Below are 19,319 nucleotides of genomic sequence, written 5' to 3'. Positions count from 1 at the left end.
GCAAGTCGGGGAAACAAGGATCCCTGTGGACCAGGTCTGCGTTCACTTCCTGCTCTAGCAGGGGAACACGCTAAATTGCCGGTTCACATACACACTTTCTATCTTTCCATCTGCCTTGTTTTTATACGTTTGTGCACAACGAGTGAGTAAAACAGGGCCGAACGCTGTGAGTCTGTTTTGGGTCATGTGGGAACACGAATGATCATTAAAAGCTGGCACCATCCTTCTTTTTCTCTCTCTGTTCCCACTACTTTAGAACAAAGGCAGGCAAATATGCTTTTAGCTGCTTGTGGCCATGTAAGTCAATTCTAGCTCCGACCCCCCCCAGTGATGAGATGGTAGAAAACCCACTGAAGCATCAATAATGGACGGAAACCAAAAACAACGCTGCCGTGCAGACGGCAAACAGAAACCGATCGACAGACTGGGGCATCTTTTATTCTATAGCAGGTTCCCATACAAATACCTTCAAAGAAAAATTCCAATCATATTGTTGTGAAGCACGATTCACACACACACACACACACACAAACACACACGCATGTCCCGACCTGCGAGAGGCATAAATAGCAAGCAGCAAAATCACTAAAGTCAAGTCTAGACAATGTTTAGAGCTGTGGGAGATATTGCCACATCAAAGTGAGGTTTATTAAATAATTACCTAAAAGGGGGTTGGGAGCTGCTTCAACTCTAAAAAATTGAAGTTAAAAAGAACATAAATTGTGTGAAATGAACAGGTGAGGCAGGAAACCAATAGTAGCCAAGCTAGGGTTGCGACCACCTGTGGGGTTTTGTGACGCCGCCGCTGTTTCCAACAGGTAGAGTTGGATTTTTTAACAATGCTAATTTATCGCCGTGATCATAAAACAGCAGTGACAAGACAATTTAATCCATATCCAAGTAACTCGTGCTGGCTATACAGGTGTGGTGTTTATTAGTTGTTAGCCTCGGCGGCGTGTGTGGCAGCATTATACACTCCCCCTGTCTGACTGAGGCTGCCCTGCAGGCCTTTCCCAACCAGTTCCCATGGTTCCACAGTTCCACACTGAAGTGTGGACTTCCTCGGGGGACACCTCCCACTCACTGATTTGTTTTCATCCTTGATGCAAGATCATTTTACACTCTTTACGGTGTGTGTGCCACTTTGTGTGCATGTGTGTTCTTTCACAGGCTACATAGTGGGTACCAAAATATGAATTTTACTATATGAGGACGTTTTTGGGGATGTGAAAGCATCTTGACTGGTTGGGACTTAGCTTTAAGGGCAGGTTAGAAGTAGGTTTAAGTTAGGCTTAGGGCTGTGGGTGTATTTTGGTCCTTATAAAGATAGTGTAATGCAAAAGGTGTGTGTGTGTGTGTGTGTGTGTGTGTGTGTGTGTGTGTGTGTGTTATATGTAATAGCATGGTAGACGTGCACACCGGTTTGCACACACCCAGGCAAAAAGGTGTCTTAACCCCCCCATTTTGCACCTTTTTTCGCCCTTGAGGCAGAGAGCACAATGAAGGGAGAAAGCTTTGGAGCGTCTGGAGACGGTCATATTTGGGAATAATTGGTTTTGAGTGCTAAAATATAACAGCCAAATGGGCTGTGGAACAAAGAAGGCCTGTGGGGGGAAGAAAAATAAAGCGTTTAGATATGGGGGTCTGGTAATGAGGGGGTTTTCCTGAGAGATGACAGCCAGGAGGAGGATCAGAGGGAGAGAGGTAAAACAGAGGGACTTCATCAGATCAAGGGGTGGAATTTACAGTACTGATCCCAGGCAAGTGTTTTTTTTAGCTGTGAAAATGGTGTCTGACACCCCCCCACCCCTTCCCCCATTCCCCAAGGATGAGGCACACACACTTTAAACTCTGCGGTACCTCAGCGGGGGCTTAGGTCTGCAATAGCCGCGTAGTTAATAGCGCGCAAAAGTAGCAAAAGTAGCCTCTGATAAGAGAGCACTTTAGTCAATAAGGTTTCCAGCAAACAGACCAGTGCTCAACACTTTAAACCAGCTCAAATGATGTCTGCCTGTTGCCAGTAGGGACGCTAAAGCCCAAACTCTTCACGTGGGGCATCGATCAGAGCGAGCCACCTGATCTGGTACAGCTGATCCCAGGTCAGATTGGATAAAATAACCAGCCATTAAACTGGTTAAAATGTTTCCTGGGACAGAAACACATTTTTGAGGGAGTAGTTTTACAGCCTTTTTATTTATCAGCGATATTTTATATTTAGATGACCTAAAACTGGGCGTAATGAGAAGCCTCAGAAGACGTGATTTCTGCACGTGTTTTCCTGCTCCACGTGCTCCCCCTGTATTTGGAGCGGCCCTGCAGTTTTCTTTTTGTGGTTTTTGGAAATGCCCCCACTTTTCCGGCCCTGCTCCAATTTTCTTTAAATACAACCGTAATTGGTTTGATTTCCTACCTCCGGCCTGGTGGGGAGAGGGCGGAGGGGCGGAGGGGGCGGCAGGCGGGGGGAGACCCAGCCCACAGCACCAGGCGGTCGGCACGCTTGGGTGGCAATAAGTTTAACGTCTGGACCTCGGCCCTGGCTACTCCTCTCACATTTACAGGCTGTTTATGAGCAGCTCCTGGAAGGTCGTCCGGCTGAAGAAACCAGCAGAGAACACGCACGTCGCCCCGCCCAAAACAACCAAATGTGTATTTTGTGAGTATCTTGATGCGTCATGACGGCAACCGCACGCACACAAAGACTTCCTGACATTATCAGGGAGGCATTCCGGCCGCCGAAATCAAAACCAGCCTCTCACAAAAAGTCTTTGTGATTTCTGTCGCGGGCAGGCAGACGCAGAGGAGTGTGAGTGGGCCGCTCATCAGGCCGGAGTGAGTAATCAAAAAGGATCCCCGACGTAGCGTCTGGGAGAGGCCATGCGAGCCTCCACTGATCTGCAGCCAGCGCATTTTTCTGCCCTCCTATTGTTTCCTGCTTGGATGTGAGATGACAGAGCGGCGGCTCCGTGAGGCGTCGCGGGAAGCAGCGTTGACAGAGGACACTTGTGGAACGACCCTGGAAATTATGATGGGAAACGTGTTATAGGTTTGGGGTTAAAGGTTACAGTTAAAGGTTATAGCAGATGGAGCGTAGGTCACAGTCCAGGGGAGCCAGTTTGTTTGTCTTATTTTCTTATGTAACCAGTAGCGGCCTAGAATATCATGGTATGGCAAAGGCAGACATAAACACTGGCTGTTAATATAGGATGTGGCCATGGTTGAGGGGTTTGTCTTCTTTATGGTGGCTGTGGGGGAGGAAAAAAAACAGAAAAAAGTGTCCAACCCAAGCAAGACAGGACCCAGAAGCTTCGTGACCTCAACGCCAGCGCAGAAAGAACACAGAGTCGCTTCCAAAAATGGCGCAAGTGCCCGCGCGCACGTACGCACGCACGCACAGCGCGGCTCTTCCCGGCAGGCCTCCGTCGGATTCGTGGAAAAATAGGGTAACCGATGCAGCAGAGACCAGGTCTTTGAGGGCTTGCAGGGACGGCACGGGCCGGCGTGTGTCTCCACAAACAACCGCAGGGAGAGGAACACATCTCACTGAACTCTCGTCTTCATCACCTCCACAGCTGCTCCTGCGGAGGCATCAGGAAGGAAGTCACCATTTTTCCCTTCGTCTTCCGGTTTTAGCAGCTCGTTTCAGCTGCGTGCCATATCTGCTGGATTTGACCTCCTGACCTGAGAACATGGCTTGTCGAAGCGGGAAGAGAGGAGCATATCGACCCCTTTCTCTCTGGACGTCTCCACTTGTCCCAGTGAGGCTTGGACATTTGTCCAAGTACAAATTGGATCAAATGGTCCCGTTTTTTTTTGGTTTTTTTTGCCTGTTGACGTCAGCATCCATGTTTGACAAAATCCAGAAGTCACTGAACGTCTCGCTGATGCTTAAAGTGTTGCGGAGGACTTTTTGTGACTTGCTTAAACCTCTGACACAACCTAATGGACGTCAAACGTCCATTAGACCGGAGGGCTTAGGTGACATAAGCCAAGCACGCAGGCTTTGCAGCTAAAGGCAATCAATAAATCTCCTCCCCCTCCTCCTTTTCTTCGTCGCCCACTGTTTTTGCTGTACGTCATATTTACTGCTGCTGGCGAGTAATAGAGACACCTCGGCTTAGATCAGAGAAGGGCAGGGAGGGGGCCCGGCACCTGCAGTGTGGGCAGATCGGATACGTCTGTTAACACCGGCTACGACTTAATTGCCTTTTTCTGCAGGCCGAGCCCTCGCGGTGGTTTTTCCTGCACGGCGTGGGACGGCCGGGGCGTCGGTCGGATGCTGGGGGCTGCTTCTGGTGACTGTTTTAGGGAGAGCAGAGGGCCAAAGTCGAAACAGACACGGGCCCTAATGTGAGCGTGGGCACGGGAGTGTAGTCTGTTGTCGTTTAACCGTGGCGACAGGGCCGGAGAGGAACCCATCGGGGGCATTTCTTTTGAAGGGGCCCGGTGTGCGGGGACAGACTGGCTGAGACGGTTGACGGAGCCCCACGTGCCACAACAAGGAAGCCTGATTATTCACATCAGTACTTTCAAAGGCGCACCTAGGACGTCAACAGTCATTTCCTGGTGCATCCGCGAACAGGAAGCTGTGCAGTTAATGACATTTAAACACATGATTGCATTCAAACGAGTTGAAATAGTGACAACTCTGTACGGTGAACATTGCCCGCAGCCTTTTTATTCACAAACCGGTAAATCCTCTTTGTTCTTTTAAGGTGTGGCTGCCGACTGAGCCAAGTGCCTTCAATCTGACAGTCTCTCAGTTACAGACAAAATAAAACGGCTATTGTAGACCCACAAAGAGACAACACAACCTGGACAAGGGCCCCGTCGGGCATGGGACACCTGACAACACAAAAGCTCCCAGTTCCCCTTTTCTCTCACTTCACATCCAAGCCTTATCACCCTCACACCCCCCTCACACAAGCTTCCTGTGCAAGCACGTCCCCCGGAGACCAAGACCCCCATCTTCAGTCCGACTGTAGATGAGTACCCTCTAGTGGTACGTCCAGCGAAGGCCAGGCTCCGTACACGGATCCGTTGGTCCCTGAACCCTCGCTGTGCCTCTTCACCAGCCGGCAGCCGCAGCAAACCACATGGGGTGAGCTGTGAGCGGGGAAGGGGGTTAGGCAGCTTTTTGTGGGCCGCCCAAGGGGGTCCACCACAGCCCCCTATCTCCTCACCACAGTAGCCACCGAGCCCTGGAGAGGGGGGAAGCCACCACACCGCATTTTAATCAGGGCTAAAATAAACAATGAGAGCACACAAAACCCGACTGGTTGACTTGATGATTCGGGCTGTTTTTTTTGGTGGTTTTGGAGTTAATTGTTTGGAAGATGCCGCAGTCATTTCCCCCATTAACTCGTCTTTACTGGTAACTTTAGAGCCTTTTCAGGGTTCATATAAGGGAGCAGCACATCACAGAGCACGAAGCCGCTTAGATAGTCGGCTTTGAGATATTTATGACATAGATATTTATCTTTACCACTCCTCCAACCGCTCCAACATACCTCCCGAGCTGCCACATTGTAACATTTCTAGTTGTTTTTCAGTGACGTGTGTGTTTATTTTATTGCACGCGTGGACTGACAGAATCGTCAAGGCCGGCTGAAACTCACGTGTTTCGACGCTGAGGGCGGGTGGGTGGAAAGACTTTTCTCGGGTTTCTCTCCTCTGTGCCATTCGGCAGCAGCATGTGTGTTCCCCTCGGAGATAGAAACCGAGCCTTCCTGCCAAGGAAAACACGGATGAGATGACGGCTAAATGACAGCTTTTCTCAAATTGGAAGACGTTTGGCGAGGAAAGCGCCGCGTTTGAGGATCAGCGCGCCCCCCTGGGCGTAAAACAGTCGCACACAGGCGTTTCTGAAGGTGGGGAACATTGCCAACATGTTTTCTGAATAAAGACCGCCATTCCTGGAGATATAAGGGTATGGGGAGCATTAAGGAAGCTGTGAGTTCAAGGAAGGCTGATGTGAGTGAACCTTACCGCTGTGCAGCTACAGCCGTGGTCACCATGTGGTCCACGCCACCGCCGCCACCGCTCTCCTCCGCTTGTTTCCTTGGGCGAATAATCTACCGCCCGTTGTCGCATTAACAAGCCACCGTTTGGTGGTTTCTCGCGCATGCTGAAACAGAAACTGTAGTCATTATGGTTTTAGTTCAGGCAACAGGGAGGCCTCCTAGCCCGCCATTTTGAGAGTGAACCCATAGGGGAGCCGGTTTGGTTGGCATTGTTTTAAAGGCCCTGGTGCGTTAAAAGAAGGGAAGATTCTGCTGATATTCATGAGAAAACCTGCAAATTTAACCTGAACGGGACAGAAAACCGATCACAGGATATCAAGCTAGCTTTTAGAGCACAGCTAAGCTATCTTTTAATCCCATCCAAGCATTTTTTTGTTTCTGGTCAATCTGCATTAAATTTTGATACAGTTTTTTTTGGCCCTCTGCAAAGTATTTACCGGTAGTTACGTAACTGTATGAAAACAGCGGCTAGCCGCGCCTGGCTTCGTTATTTGGGCATTGACGTGTCAGCGTTAGCCACATCTGACTGAAATCTGCCAGTGAAAATAACGTTGCCTTTCGGCTTCAACAAAGTTGGCTCGCACACAGGAATTGTGTATCAAGGGCGAACTGCAAATGAAAATATATTCACAGCACAGATGGCCCATTTCAAATTAGCGGGATGCCAGCCGAAATTTTCTGTATTTCTGCCTTTGCGATGTCAATCATCTGGCGCAGGGTGAATGTAAGCCAAGCTGCGTGTAGCTACACCAAATATCAGGTGCACGGGGTCCATATGCAAAGTGGCTTTTTCGCACATTGTAGATCCAAAGCCCAGTTGGGATATCACCGTGTACCCTCGAGTGAGGCACTTTACCAGAGTCAATATTTAGTCAGCTGTATAAATGGGTGTTGTGCAGAACCTTCAAATTCAACTCCCCACTGGAGACAGAGCCGGGGCCAAACAGAAAAGGCTCCAGCGAGCATTTCAGCCCTGAAAAACACACGTTTGATTGATTAACCTGTTAAAGTGAAAGAATGGCGGCGGACGCCAGTGATCAAAGGCGAGGATCGTCCTCCTGGGTGCGCGTGCTGGAGGATTTTCCATCTGGACCAAGACAGACCGGCCCAGACAGAGACTGGACCTGTGTGCGTCCATGGCTTAGCTGATTTGTTGGCTCCCTCTTGTGTTGGGAGCCTACACACACACACACACACACACACACACACACACACACACACACACACACACACACACACACTCAACAATACTCCTCCTAGCTCACCTTCATTACCCAATTACACTAATACACTCACTCTGCTTGTAATGGGTGTGTGGTCTGAATAACAGCCAGTCATGTTTTTGCCCCCCCCCCACACACACACACACACACACACACACACCCACACCCACACATGCTCGCGCAGTCTTGTCGATGAATTACACATGGGGGTGTCAGACAGCAGAGGGTGTGGGGCTGAAACATGAAACCTTAATGATCTGGAAAGCACCCAAAATCCCCCCCCCCCTTCCTGTGAAACTCTGGCTGAGCTCAGCTCCGCAGAATAGACTTGTTTATGCCGAAGATTGGAAAATGGAGAAACATCATTAAGATGACAGCCAGAGGGTATCAAGGGGTGGGGTGGGGGGTGGGGGGGCACCAAGATGAGACAGAGCTTCGGCGCTGTAAAGGAACATGCTCTGCCTCAGGGGTTTTTGGGGTGGGGGGGCAGAAAAGAGGAATGCAAATCTTCTGCAAACAATTTTCGTGCACATTAGGTTGATTGGACTCTAAATTGCTTCTTGGCGTGTGTGTGTGTGTGTGTGTGTGTGTGTGTTCCTGTCTGTCACCTGGGGAGCACAGGGACAGACCCCAGCAGGGGGTAAAGAGGAAACAGTGGGGTGGGAGGAACAGAGGGCCAAAAAGTGAGAGTGAAGAATTTTATTTGAAATCAGTCAAGTTAAAAAAAAAAAAAAAAGGCAATGACATAGCTTTGATATTTTATTTATACATCAATCTGGCGCTGTCATGAAATGAAAACTTCAAATAAGGCAAAGAGGAGGCGTTTGGTCTGGAACCCGAGCAGGCGAGGAACGGCCCGTCTGCCCCAAAAACCCACCTTAAAAATGTACACGTAGAATTCTGAGCAGGCAAAACAAAAATATTTACAATTCCTTCGTGGTTTATTTTTCTTTGTTTGATGGAGTTTCATTCAAAACCAAAAACTGAAGACCGGAACAAGTCCTGCCTCGTCTCCGCTAAAGCACTTTATGGAGTAAATACGTCCTACATTCGCTAGCTACCAGATTAAATCATCCATGGAGGGAGGAGAAAGCGAAATTTGACCCGGTTCCGTTGCCACGCTCCTCGGATGCTAAATATCTTATCTAAATATCTTTAGCGTGCCCCCCCCCACTTCTGAAGAGACGGACAACAGGGCCCCAGCTGACGTGGCCCCCGTTTGGTTTGTGATCCAAACTGCTGCTACAGTTAAACGCGGCCAGAGAGAAAGAAGTCCAAACGAGTGACGGCAACGCGGCGAGAAACGTGCTACATCTGTCCGAGAACTTCGAGGAAGTGAAGCTAAGTCAGCAGGTCGCTCCACCTGCAGTTGTGATTTTATGTATATATTAAAGAAAATGCTCAACATTAAAATAAAGCTCATTTAGACGGTTTGGATTCTGCTTAAACCCGTCAACACTGTTTACATCTCGATAAGACGGGAGGGAAAAAACCAAACAGCTTCTCAGTGTTGCTTTTGTAGCAGGACGTGAAACAGACAACAGCAAATCAACACACAAATCAGCTCTGGCTTCTCCCCAGAATTTGAGGGAAAACCAGTTTAAAGGTCACTTATTTTTGAGGAGCCCCCCCCAGCTTCCCGTCAGCGATAAGCACTTCACGTCTGGCTGCTCAACATCCTTCGGATTTTTCAGTATTTAGTGACGGAACAATCGTGAATCTACTAAAGAGGCGTCAGTAAAAATCAGAAGTGAGAAGGAAAAGAAGTCCAGGGTGGAGTTTCTTTGTTTGGTTATTTCTTTCTCTCATCAGTCCCAGGGCGGCTTGGCAGAGGGGATGAAGGGCGTGTAAATGAAAAGGTTAGAGGGGGAGGATTGAAGGGCGTCGAGGGTGGGCGGGTCTTATTTGACCAGCCGCTTGGCCACGTCTTCGTAGGCGATCTCGATCTCCTTGTCGCTGGGGCAGGTGTTGGTGAACTCTTCCCGCCTGTAGGCGTTGTTCAGGTACTTCCACACCGCCGTCATCTCTTTGGGGATGTCGAAGCCTCTGTACTTCTTGGCCACCACCTGGGGAAGAATTACCCGACGTCAGCGAGCGTCAAACGTTCAGCCAAGAAAACCAACAAGACAGATTCTCAGTGTTCAGTTAGACTCAAGCTCGGTGGTTTCCGAGGCAGGGGGAACCTGGTTCTGCAAACCTACCTTGACTATATGCAGCTTGGGCAGCAGGTTGCAGTCCGCCAGCGTCATTTCGTCCCCGTCCAAGAAGTTACGGCGCGAGACTTTGATGTCCTCCATGCTGTTGTGGTCGATCTCGTCGGGCAGAGGGGAGCGAAGGTAATCGTCCAGTTTCTGCAGCGTCTTCAGAAGGCCACGCTCGAGCGCTGAAATACGTAAAGAAAGCATCGCTTTGACTTGATATCATGGACGTGATAAGCCCCTTCAAGCAGAATTGACGTTATTTTGAGCTGCAATATATTATCCGGCCGCACGGGGGCAGCATTTCACGCGGAAACCTTCTAGGCAGAACTACAACAGGGTTGTGAAACAGGCGTGACGTAGTACAAGAAATATCCAAAGAAGAAATAACACTTACACCCTACTGATTAATAATTTACACTTAACTGTTCCAGTATGTGTCAAAAATGTCTTAATGAGTCAGCAAGTCCATACCTGAATGCACAATACAACGTTTGTGGCGAACAATTACCACTGATCCAGATTGGGTCATTGAGTTTTACATCCAGCGAGCCAACATTCAATATTTTCACAGGGTGGAGCGCAGCCAGCAGCACGAAACAGTATCTTGGAATTTTTATCGCCGCCGTAAACACATCGCCAGGTATATAATCCAGTTATTTTCTATTTTAATCATCTTCTGCCAGGAGGGGAAAGGTTAGTTTTGTTGTTTAAAAAGGCTGCGCGTGGGTGAAAAAGCTACAATACTGACATTTATTTTAAAAACTTCCCTCAACGTACCTTCATTTGCGTCTGGTCTCGGGTTCTTAATGAAGGCTGAAAACTTGGCAAAGATGTCCATCCCAGCCGTGTTGGACTCTGGGTGTCTTGCAGCCAGCTTGATGTACCTGCACACAAGGGTCACACACAGATCCTGAAGACACGCCCTCATAGGACGTATCGTCTCCATGGCATCGGCGATATTTTTGAAAGCGCCTGGGTTAAACTCCGCCGTGACATTTAGCACGTCAGGCCGGGCGGAGCGGCACGTTGGTGTCACCATGATGCTCACTTGGGTGGGCAGAGGACATCCTCCAGGAACTCTTCGATCTTGTTGACGTCCGTCTTGACCTCGCCGTTAAAAGTGATGAACGGAGGGTGCGTGCCCGGCGCCAGGTTCTGGAGGTCCGCGGGCTTCCTGGAAGAGAAGTGCAGCTGCTTCAGATCACTGGTGGAAACTGGCCGTCATCGTTTTAATAATACATGTTTGTGCTTTTTAACTCTGGACGCTCCTCTAATCGTCCGGCCCTCAGTCTAAACCGTGTCTCGCTGCACGTGCGTCTCTCAGCAGCCTTCAATCCTGCACATTTTGTACCAGATGTCCCCGGCAGGCGGATGACACCAGCAGGCGCAGGCAAAAATGAGCATGTGCTGAAGGAAGAGTGTGAAGGCAACAAATAAGACGTGGAAAAACACGCCCACGTGGCAACAACAGCGTCGACTGATGGGACCCTGTTAGCAGTGTCATGGAAATGCTTAATCCAGCAGCATTTGTAATTTAAAAAAGGACATCAGAGCTTATGATAAAGGTTTTCCCAAGATAAAGTCATCTCTTCACTTTTACACTTTATTACACAACTAATTTCGCTCAGGGAAGTTGAGCTTCCCTTTAATACAGCTTCAGTAAACACAAACTAATCTGTTAGAACAAGAACATTCTGTGTTCTTCATATAAAACACAAGGTCTCCAGTGTAGATACCAAATCTGTGCCTTCTAGATAATATTAAGAGATCCAGCTGCAGCACAGAGGGAGACAAACAACTGGAACCATCCCAGATGATGTCACCCTGCGGGCTCTTCCATCTCCATGGAAGAGTGAATCCATCCTTTCATGTCTCCCTGCCGTTTATCCTGCTTTTATTTTCTATTGTTTGAAGCTTCTACTGTTCTAAGTAAACGGAACAAAATGAACGGAGCACACCCCGTATCAGTCTGTGACCTATGAACGTTAACAGAGCGGCTGGTGTGACCCGAGTTTAACGGGGGGGTGGGGGGCGATGTCCACAGTCCTGGCACACAAGAAAAGAAGGGAAATTGTTCCCACCACATGCAGGGAGGAAGTGGCCCATACAGCCAATAATATCAGAACAGTCCTGAGAACAAGCTCCCAGCCTAGGAAATAACAAATATTACCCCAGCAGCCGTGACCTGAAAGAACCGAGAAGGCAAACAGGCGCGACAGTGAAACACGTGATCATTTTTTTTTAAACGAAATACTATAAAAAATATGTCATCTGCTGTTTACTACACATTTAGTGATGATAGAAGCCTCTGAAATAATAAAATAGGTGCAAAGGAGCAACTCCAGCTGGACAAAGGCCTGTTTGATGAGTGGCTGGTAACATGATACGGCCACACAGGAAGTCCCATCGCCTCCATTTAGAGGTTACGGTCAAGATTTCCCTACAAACAAAAGACTACGTATGTGCAAATACACTGCTAAAAAGATCTCCTATAGAAGATTCTCTTTTTTATTATTTATACAAGTTGACAAAAATATTCTCATCCAGGAAGTCGGGGGGTGTGGGGGGGGTTGGGGGAGCTAAAATAAGCCGTCTAGCGTCTGTGTGTTTAGGTTTCGTCAGCCTGGAAAAAGGTCATGGGAAAGCCAAATAAGCAGCGTGGAAGCAGTGAGACGTCATACAGCTAAATAGGCTTCAGAGGAGTCCCGCAAATCTGTCTTCTGCCTTAAAAACAAACAAACAATCGATAGGAGATGTAAATAATGTAAATAGAGCCCATTTATGGGGCTGAGCCGACTGAATTTTAACATTTTGGTCGACGATTTGTTCAATCGCAGACAAAAAGATGAGAGATTATGGAAAGCTGGGATTCACCTCTTGAGATCCACCGTGGTGACGTTGAACACCACTCCTTTGAGCCACAGGATCATGAAGAGCCTCTGAGAGAAAGGGCAGTTCCCGATGCTTTCTCCATCGCTCCCCGCCTTGAACAAACACACACAGCAAGTTAGGAGCAGATCAACTGTCGGCACGTCGTGTTCCTGAGCAACCAAAACAAACATGGACGCCTCACAGAGAGGGTGGAATCCTCACACACTCCACGATTGTTCCATTTAACACAGCCCTTTAAAAGCCCGGTCCACATCAAGAGACATAAGATACCTGCAGGAGTAAGAGACACCAAAGCGCTGCTGCAAGAATGTTCTGGAAGCCAGTACTGGAGCGCCGGCCCGTCCCAGACAATGGCTCTTTCATGCGCAGCACGGTCTGCTCTTGAGGAGATACTCCAGCTGAACCCCTGCCCTCAACGCTCCAGCGCACTTCCTCCTGGTTCCAGGAGACTCCCGAGGCGAGTACCAATCCAGGGGGCCTCTCAAACGGCAACGATGGAACGTGGAGCAACCGGACCAACAACGGGGCCAAATCCGAAGGCTCGGGGCAGCAAACGGACATCTCGCGTACCTCCGTCTGGAGCCAAATGGGACGAAGACCGTCGGATCTCGGGGCCACATTAGCTGTGCTCAGCTGTGCTCCTCACCCAGGGACGTAGACGCGTGTGGAGGCCACTCGAGTATAAGAGCTCTGGAGCAGATCCACAAAACCGTGCTCCCCTCCCCACCCACATTCTTACATTCTTGCCTCTGCATCCAGCTGTTAAAGTCACTGGCTGGAATGTTTTGCACCAACATCTGTACTTTCTGACCCCAACAGTGGGTTTTTCTGGAGCGTAAGGTCACCCCCGCCCTCTCAGACAGGCGGGCTGCTGTTGTCCTGTGTGGCAGCCAGCGGGATGGCTCCTTTGATCCGCGTTCTGGCTCCCATTGTACTGCTGATGCTGCTGCCCCCCCTCTGAATTCAATATCTTGGATTAGATCACAGCCTTTGTTTGGCTAAAGAAAGGCTTCTTTAACTGTATATGATTCAATTTTATTTCAAAAATACGGCTTTGTTCGGGACGCGTTCATCACACTTTGGTGCCGTTACCGGCTGATGTTCTGAAAATGACCCAATTAGCGCGTTTACCTGGACAGACCCAGAGAGCGCCCGCAGTAACGGCGAGACGCCTCAGACGGGATTACAGATTCACAGGCAAGCAGAAAGAAGCGAGCCGCTTTTGTGCCGGAATACAAAAGCGAAACCACGGCTGGGCTCATCTTTAAGAGCCTCGAGTGGCCGAGATGAAGGCCGCTGCAGCTGAAACAGACATTTCATTCTTTGCCCTCGCACTCCAGGCGCGCCGCTGCTTTTCTGTTACCCTCAGATCTCTCCGCAGGCAGAGGAGGCCCGCTTGACAGAGACATAAAACAGGGAGGGAGGGAAGATCACAAGTAGCGTTAATCCCCACGACAGAGAAACGGCTGTAATAAACGCCAATTAGGGACGAGGAGGTGAGATAGAGCTTCACAGGCTTGGTTCTTCCTCCCTCGGCCCTTACTGTGGGCCTCTCTGCAAGAGTGTGGGGGGGGGGGATGGGCACGCAGGGAGGAGGGAGAAACTATTCCAGAAATGTCCTGTTACTCCCTGCAAAGTGCTTTGTTTGGGTTGGAGAACGACGCCGAGCGGCGCAGCATTTCCGCTGCCGGCGACGCGGCGCTCAACCTGCGAGGGTGGAGGTGATGCCGAATAACGTCCGTGGAGCGCGGGCCGAAGCCTGGCGCTGGCGTGGACGCACGCATCCCACTCAATGTTTCCAAAGGAGTTTTATTTAGCCCCCCCCTCGCACCACAATTACAGAAGCGCCCGCGGAGAACCTTCGAAAACAGAAAACAACACAAATCTCTCCGGATAATGTTCTAGGCGTTTGGCCAGGCCAGGGAGAGGGTGGGGATCCCATTAAAACACCCCAGCCGGGGCTTTTTAAACGTAAACAAGGTACGGCAGTTAAAAATAAGGACTCAAAGCGGCGGACTGATTCCAACACCGTCAGAAACTGCAGCTTTTACCTGGTGTTAGAATGAGTCACATCGTACACAGATGTTTCGGACATTTCCAGAGGCAAAGGAAATTATTAATGTCAGGCACAAGAAGATCAGAGGCCGGCAGGTTATCCAGCTCTTTATGGGCTGAATGGAAGGACCGTGAGTCAACACACGCCTGTTGGTTTAATACAAACACACAGCGGCCCGTGAGTCACGGCCCGAGCAGGATGTTATCTTGGAGTTCTGGAAGTGGCAGAACAATCAGACCTGGTCTGTCCAGGGTGAAAGTAAAACACTTTCCTCCCTGCAGACAACGTGAAGTCGTACTTTATCACCTCCCCTGACACTAAGCGGGAGGCTTCGTGTCATGTGAGCGCGAGCACTTCATGGACACACTTGAAGACGTGTGCACTTTTTACCGGGCTCAATAACATTTTACAAGTAGGCAATAAAACAAAGACAAAAAAGCAGACAGGAGCTGCAGGATCAGAGCGCCAGTATTTCTACCACCTCATCCCTCTCATCTGTGTTACGCGTTCCCGCCGTCGCACGTGATTCCCAGCTCATGCCAGTCGGCCGCTGAGCACAATAGATGCTGTTCAGACCTTCCCAGTCGCCGCTCGCTGCCTAAATTTAGCGCCGCTGCGGTCTCGATCCTTCACCTCTCCCGTTTCATATTCTAAATTGGGCGGGCCGCTCGGCAACTTCGAGGCACACTTTGACCGAATAAGGAACTGACGACGTGTGAAGCGCCGCAGCCGTGCTCCTCCTGCACAGGCACCCAGCAGGAATGTCTGCTGGAAAGAGGGCAACCATGGCAACGTCATAGCCGCAATGCCTCTCCCCGTCTCCTGGACAAATATGCACGAGGGCCGGGGTTCCTGCCATGTATAGGCCGGGCAGCTGAAGTCAGGGAAATGGGCGCAACACAAACTAACCGGTGGGATATGATGACGAGCGGAGAGGTGCATGATGGGAGTGGGACAAAATCAGCATATGGAATGCCTTTACTGCTGCTTCTACTTTTATTACTGTAGATAAAAACGGCTACGGGAAATCAATCAACAATCTGAATATTTTCATACTCAATAGCGGCGTGTTAAATTGGGGGATCACATCGACTTAAAGCTAAATAAACGCCGTCGTCTATAACAACAAACTACTCATGACATAATTTGGGGAGGGGTTATAAAACCAGATCTCCAAGCAGAGTTCTCCTTTCTTTGCTTGAGTTGATGCCATTATTCCAGCGTAGGGAGCGACCCAACAGCTGGATGACTGTAGCTGCGTGGGCGAGACTTTGAGCCAGACCACAACACAAGATATGAGTGTACTGACCAGTCTTTAACATGGAAACACCGTCACATCCTTGGTGTGGCTCTGACTCAGGCTGACGTCGCCCGGTTTAAAATTTAAGGCCTCGCAGCCACGGAGGCCAACTGTACTGTAGCGCCCGAGTTATCCCTCTTTACGGAAAGTTGGAATGGAAGTTTGGGGCTAAAAGAACCTACTGTTACTGCTGGCAACACGCACAGAAGGGCCGTTTGCTAATGATCGTGTGAAACAGAACCGGGCTCACGTCACGTACACCCAAAGAGCGAGGAAGATTCTCCTCAAATCACCTTACGATGATGGGAAGGATCCCCTTTCCTCTGCATCCGGATCTGCTAGGGCGATAATTCCTGACATAAACTGAACAACTTTATTAGCCGCCACAGTGACCTCTGAGCAAACGAGACTCAGTCCGGATCAGCTCTTCAAAGCTTCTGATCTGTGCTGCTCAAGGGTGGCCCCCACTTCCTCTTCTTCAGCTCAGAGGAGAAATGCCTCATTAGCCACCGGCTTCCTGGCGAGACAACACAAATCAAGCAAGGTCTTCCTCCACCCAGCACGCAGCTGGACCGGACCTTTGCTCTGGATGTACTGGCACATTTTGTGCAGCGAATTACAGCGTAAACTTAAAAATACAAACATGGAAAGCATAAAAGCAAAAAGGACGCGGGAAACCAAACAGCGGGCTTAAAAAGAGGCCGGGATTCAAGCAGCAGAGCGCAAGCTCGTATATTTACACCCCAACACACGTTTGCCGACCGCACCGTTCCTGGATGTTGGGGAAACGTCAAGTCTTCAACTCATTTTTCTATTGAGGCCAACACAGAAGGTTCTAGAACGCTCAAAGGATTGTTGATCTGCCTATTTTGAGACCGATAGACCACATGGAAAAAGTTTTATTTAGCCGCGCGCAGTGTTTTATGCAACAGAGCAGTGACGGCTGGAAAAGGTCAGCGTTTCCATAAAAACGCCGCGTCACAAGGCGTTTGTCTGAGCGTCACATGTCGCGACTGATAGCCGCGCACCAGCTCTTCCCAAGGCCTTTTGTACAAGCTGTTTCTACAGAGCTGGACCGACGCACGTTATCATGCAAAGGTTGGTCACGTTCCACTGCAATCACTTGTGCTTCGACTACGGCATTCGTAAATGTTCCCGATGCCCTCGTGAATTTACCTTTCTGAAAGAATAACATCTTTTTGGGAGAAAAGATGTAGCAGGGGTGCCTAAATCTAGTCCCCTCGGGACTCGGTCCAGCCGGGTTTTCTGTCCTACCAGGCAGAGACAGTGGGACCCCAGGTCCAAGCGTTGGCTACCTGGTAGGACAGAAATCCCGGTCGGACCAGACACCCCCAGGGACTGGATTCGCCGCTACCTCTTTCCTCCCAGAAAGATGTTTTTCTCTCAGACAGATGAATTCAAGTAGATCACAGCTCATCGCCATGGTTTCCCATGCACAGGCAAGCTTTTGTGCCACGCCGTGTTCTCTGGCTCTGTGGCGACGGCTGGCAGGAGCGTGGACGTGTGGCGGAAACAGAAGGCTCTGCAACCCGTAGCCTGACCCCAGCGTTCAGGCGCTCATGCAAATACGGATAAAGCCCATCTGTCTCTCATCTCATTTGTATTCTGCCCATCGTCACGCGACCACAGGCTGATACCGAACGAGAAGCGAAATTAAAAACAAGGGTAGTTTAATTACGGCAAGAACACAGACAAAACCTCTTAATGGTCCCATCAAATCTGCCGTAGGGGTCAAGGGTCGGCCCAACCTCTAGCTCGTTTGGAGACAACGACGCAAACCGAAGATGGCAAACGTCCGAAGCAGAGCCTGTCAGCGAGGTACTGGGGGGAAATGCAGCCAGGGTAACATGACAACGGTTGCTATAAACAACGTTGGTTGATACGTTGCCTCGCAGTGTCAGTGACCCGGCAGATATGACACCGCAAAGGCAAAGCCCACACGCTGCTATCAGCTGTTCCCAGAAGCCCCGGCTCGCCTATGGCAACCAGCGTGCCTACCATTGTCCCTCATCGCCGCGGCGCGGTAAAACAATGGCGTGAATAATGGATTCGGCCATGTCAGATGCTGGCCCGTCTAACACAGAGGGGACAAAGTCCGTCCCAAAAAGTGGGGAGGTGCTAAATATTGACCCAAGGTGGAAATGCTCCACGCCTGGGGATGATGCAACTTCTCCTGCAGGCTGCGAGACGGAGACGGGAGGGACTCGGCCCTGTGTCTCTTCAGGCAGATGCTGCCAATTCATGGACGCACACAAAGGCGTGCACACAAACGTGCTCCGAGCGCCTCCAGTCCTGCGTCTGATTCCCAGCGCCAGCCCTCTCCACCACCCGCGCTCTTTCCCCAAGCTATTCAGCACCCAGCAAGACCCCCCTTCCCAACCACCACCACCAACTCCAGGCCCACACTCCCCCTTTTCCTTGCTTTTCCCATTTTCCCGCCCAGCCCAGCCACGGACAGAAGAAAGGGAAACAAGCCTTCTCCACCACCATCACCACTGCTGCTGGATTCTGCACAGTTGATGGGGATCATCACTGCACGTGTCTCACACCCAAGTTTCCATTCATATTCCATGAGCAAACTGATAAAATAAGCAGAATTCACGAGAAAAGAAACATCTGCATCGAGTGAGGGGGCGTCTGGGGCAGCAACTGTAAGGCTTTTGTTGGTCAGTTTTTCCAGCATGGCAGCCTCGTTCTCGGCGGTGAGGGCGGGGAGCTGAATCCGCCCCAGCGACCGCCGCGGCGGGCTGCACATGGCCACAGGGGCGCTGGCGCTCGGAGGTCACATCATCACAAAGAGAAAAGAATAAATCAGCATTTCACCGTAGACCGGCGCGCCAGTGAAAGACGGGTCGTTACAGTCGGGGTCTGTCCCCCCCGAGGGGGGCAATTGAAGCGTGTCATCACAAAGCGCTGGGGTCGGAATGGGAAAGTTGCTCCTGCGGTCTTACCTTCACGAACAGCTCGATGAGCGGCTCGTTGTCCGCCTTTACTCCGTTCTGCGGCACCGACAGCGACATGGTGGGCGCTGCTGTTAAAGTTTTCTGGTGGAGGGGGGGGGGACACAAAAGTGCTCTACCACGCCCGACTTGGCTCGCTTCTCTCGTCTGCGTTTCGCCCTTCTCCGCAGCCCAACGGGCGCTTCTGTTCTCGGGGAGAGGGCGGATCTGCTGCCGGCAGCGGGGTGGACGGTAGCCGCGGAGCTAACGGAGCCCGCTACATACAACCGGGTCAGCTACTTCGGGCTAGCTAGGCTAAGCCGACACGGGCTCTCTATGCTGGCTGAGCAATGAGGGAGGAGGAGGTCTGGGAAGAAGTAACGGGAATATTTAAAGCCGTGATGTCACCTAAAGGAGGGGATGTGGGAGGGTTCGAAGGGAGGATTCATGCTGGGAGGGTTCAGCCCCCCCCCGTCCCAACCCCCAGTTGAAGTGACAGAATTACCAGGTTTTTCCCCATTAACCCCCGAGTTTCGTTTTAGACTCAACTTTCAGCTATAACGTTCAGAACCTTTATTGGCAGGGTCACAAAATAGCTTCAAAACCATCTCAGCTTAGATATTTAGAATCTTTAAATGGACCTGGGCAGCCAACAAAGGTCGAACGT

General features: G+C 50.3%; 1 protein-coding gene and 2 long non-coding RNA genes across 5 annotated transcripts; 1 reads left to right on the top strand and 2 right to left on the bottom strand.

The window, feature by feature from the left end:
- Window positions 1-4,147: 4,147 nt before the first annotated feature.
- Window positions 4,148-6,173, bottom strand: LOC130540307 (uncharacterized). Its single transcript, XR_008954409.1, has 3 exons — window positions 5,986-6,173; window positions 5,616-5,726; window positions 4,148-5,198 (listed from the first exon to the last, which is right to left on the bottom strand). It is a non-coding gene; the product is annotated as an uncharacterized LOC130540307 (long non-coding RNA).
- A 1,754-nt stretch (window positions 6,174-7,927) lies between these two features.
- clic4 (chloride intracellular channel 4) lies at window positions 7,928-19,023 on the bottom strand. 3 transcript variants are annotated; one of them, XM_057011717.1, is made up of 6 exons: window positions 18,665-19,023; window positions 12,319-12,428; window positions 10,493-10,618; window positions 10,222-10,328; window positions 9,445-9,626; window positions 7,928-9,309 (listed from the first exon to the last, which is right to left on the bottom strand). In XM_057011717.1, the coding sequence occupies exons 1-6, from the start codon at window positions 18,731-18,733 to the stop codon at window positions 9,145-9,147; spliced, it is 759 nt and encodes a 252-aa protein (XP_056867697.1). In that variant the 5' UTR covers window positions 18,734-19,023; the 3' UTR covers window positions 7,928-9,144. The 3 variants fall into 3 exon arrangements, with proteins under 3 accessions (XP_056867697.1, XP_056867695.1, XP_056867696.1); XM_057011715.1 differs by lacking the exon at window positions 18,665-19,023 and adding an exon at window positions 12,607-12,985; XM_057011716.1 differs by lacking the exon at window positions 18,665-19,023 and adding an exon at window positions 12,518-12,604.
- On the top strand, window positions 16,450-17,305 carry LOC130513122 (uncharacterized). The gene is made up of 2 exons (XR_008946621.1): window positions 16,450-16,790; window positions 17,153-17,305. It is a non-coding gene; the product is annotated as an uncharacterized LOC130513122 (long non-coding RNA).
- Window positions 19,024-19,319: the final 296 nt, after the last annotated feature.

Source organism: Takifugu flavidus, chromosome 16 (genome assembly GCF_003711565.1).
Source record: "Takifugu flavidus isolate HTHZ2018 chromosome 16, ASM371156v2, whole genome shotgun sequence".
In the NCBI taxonomy this organism is placed as follows: Eukaryota; Metazoa; Chordata; class Actinopteri; order Tetraodontiformes; family Tetraodontidae; genus Takifugu; species Takifugu flavidus.
This window is presented reverse-complemented; position numbering and strand designations above follow the sequence as displayed.

Bases quoted from the DNA above. Each gene is read 5' to 3' on its own strand.
- clic4 (XM_057011715.1), bottom strand. From the start codon at position 12,897: ATGTCCGTTTGCTGCCCCGAGCCTTCGGATTTGGCCCCGTTGTTGGTC. The intron at 10,619-12,318 runs GTGAATCCCAGC...CTTCTCTTCCAG, and splicing joins ACCACGGTGGATCTCAAGAG to GAAGCCCGCGGACCTCCAGA. The intron at 9,310-9,444 runs GTAGGTTTGCAG...ATTCTTCCCCAG, and splicing joins CCAAGCTGCATATAGTCAAG to GTGGTGGCCAAGAAGTACAG.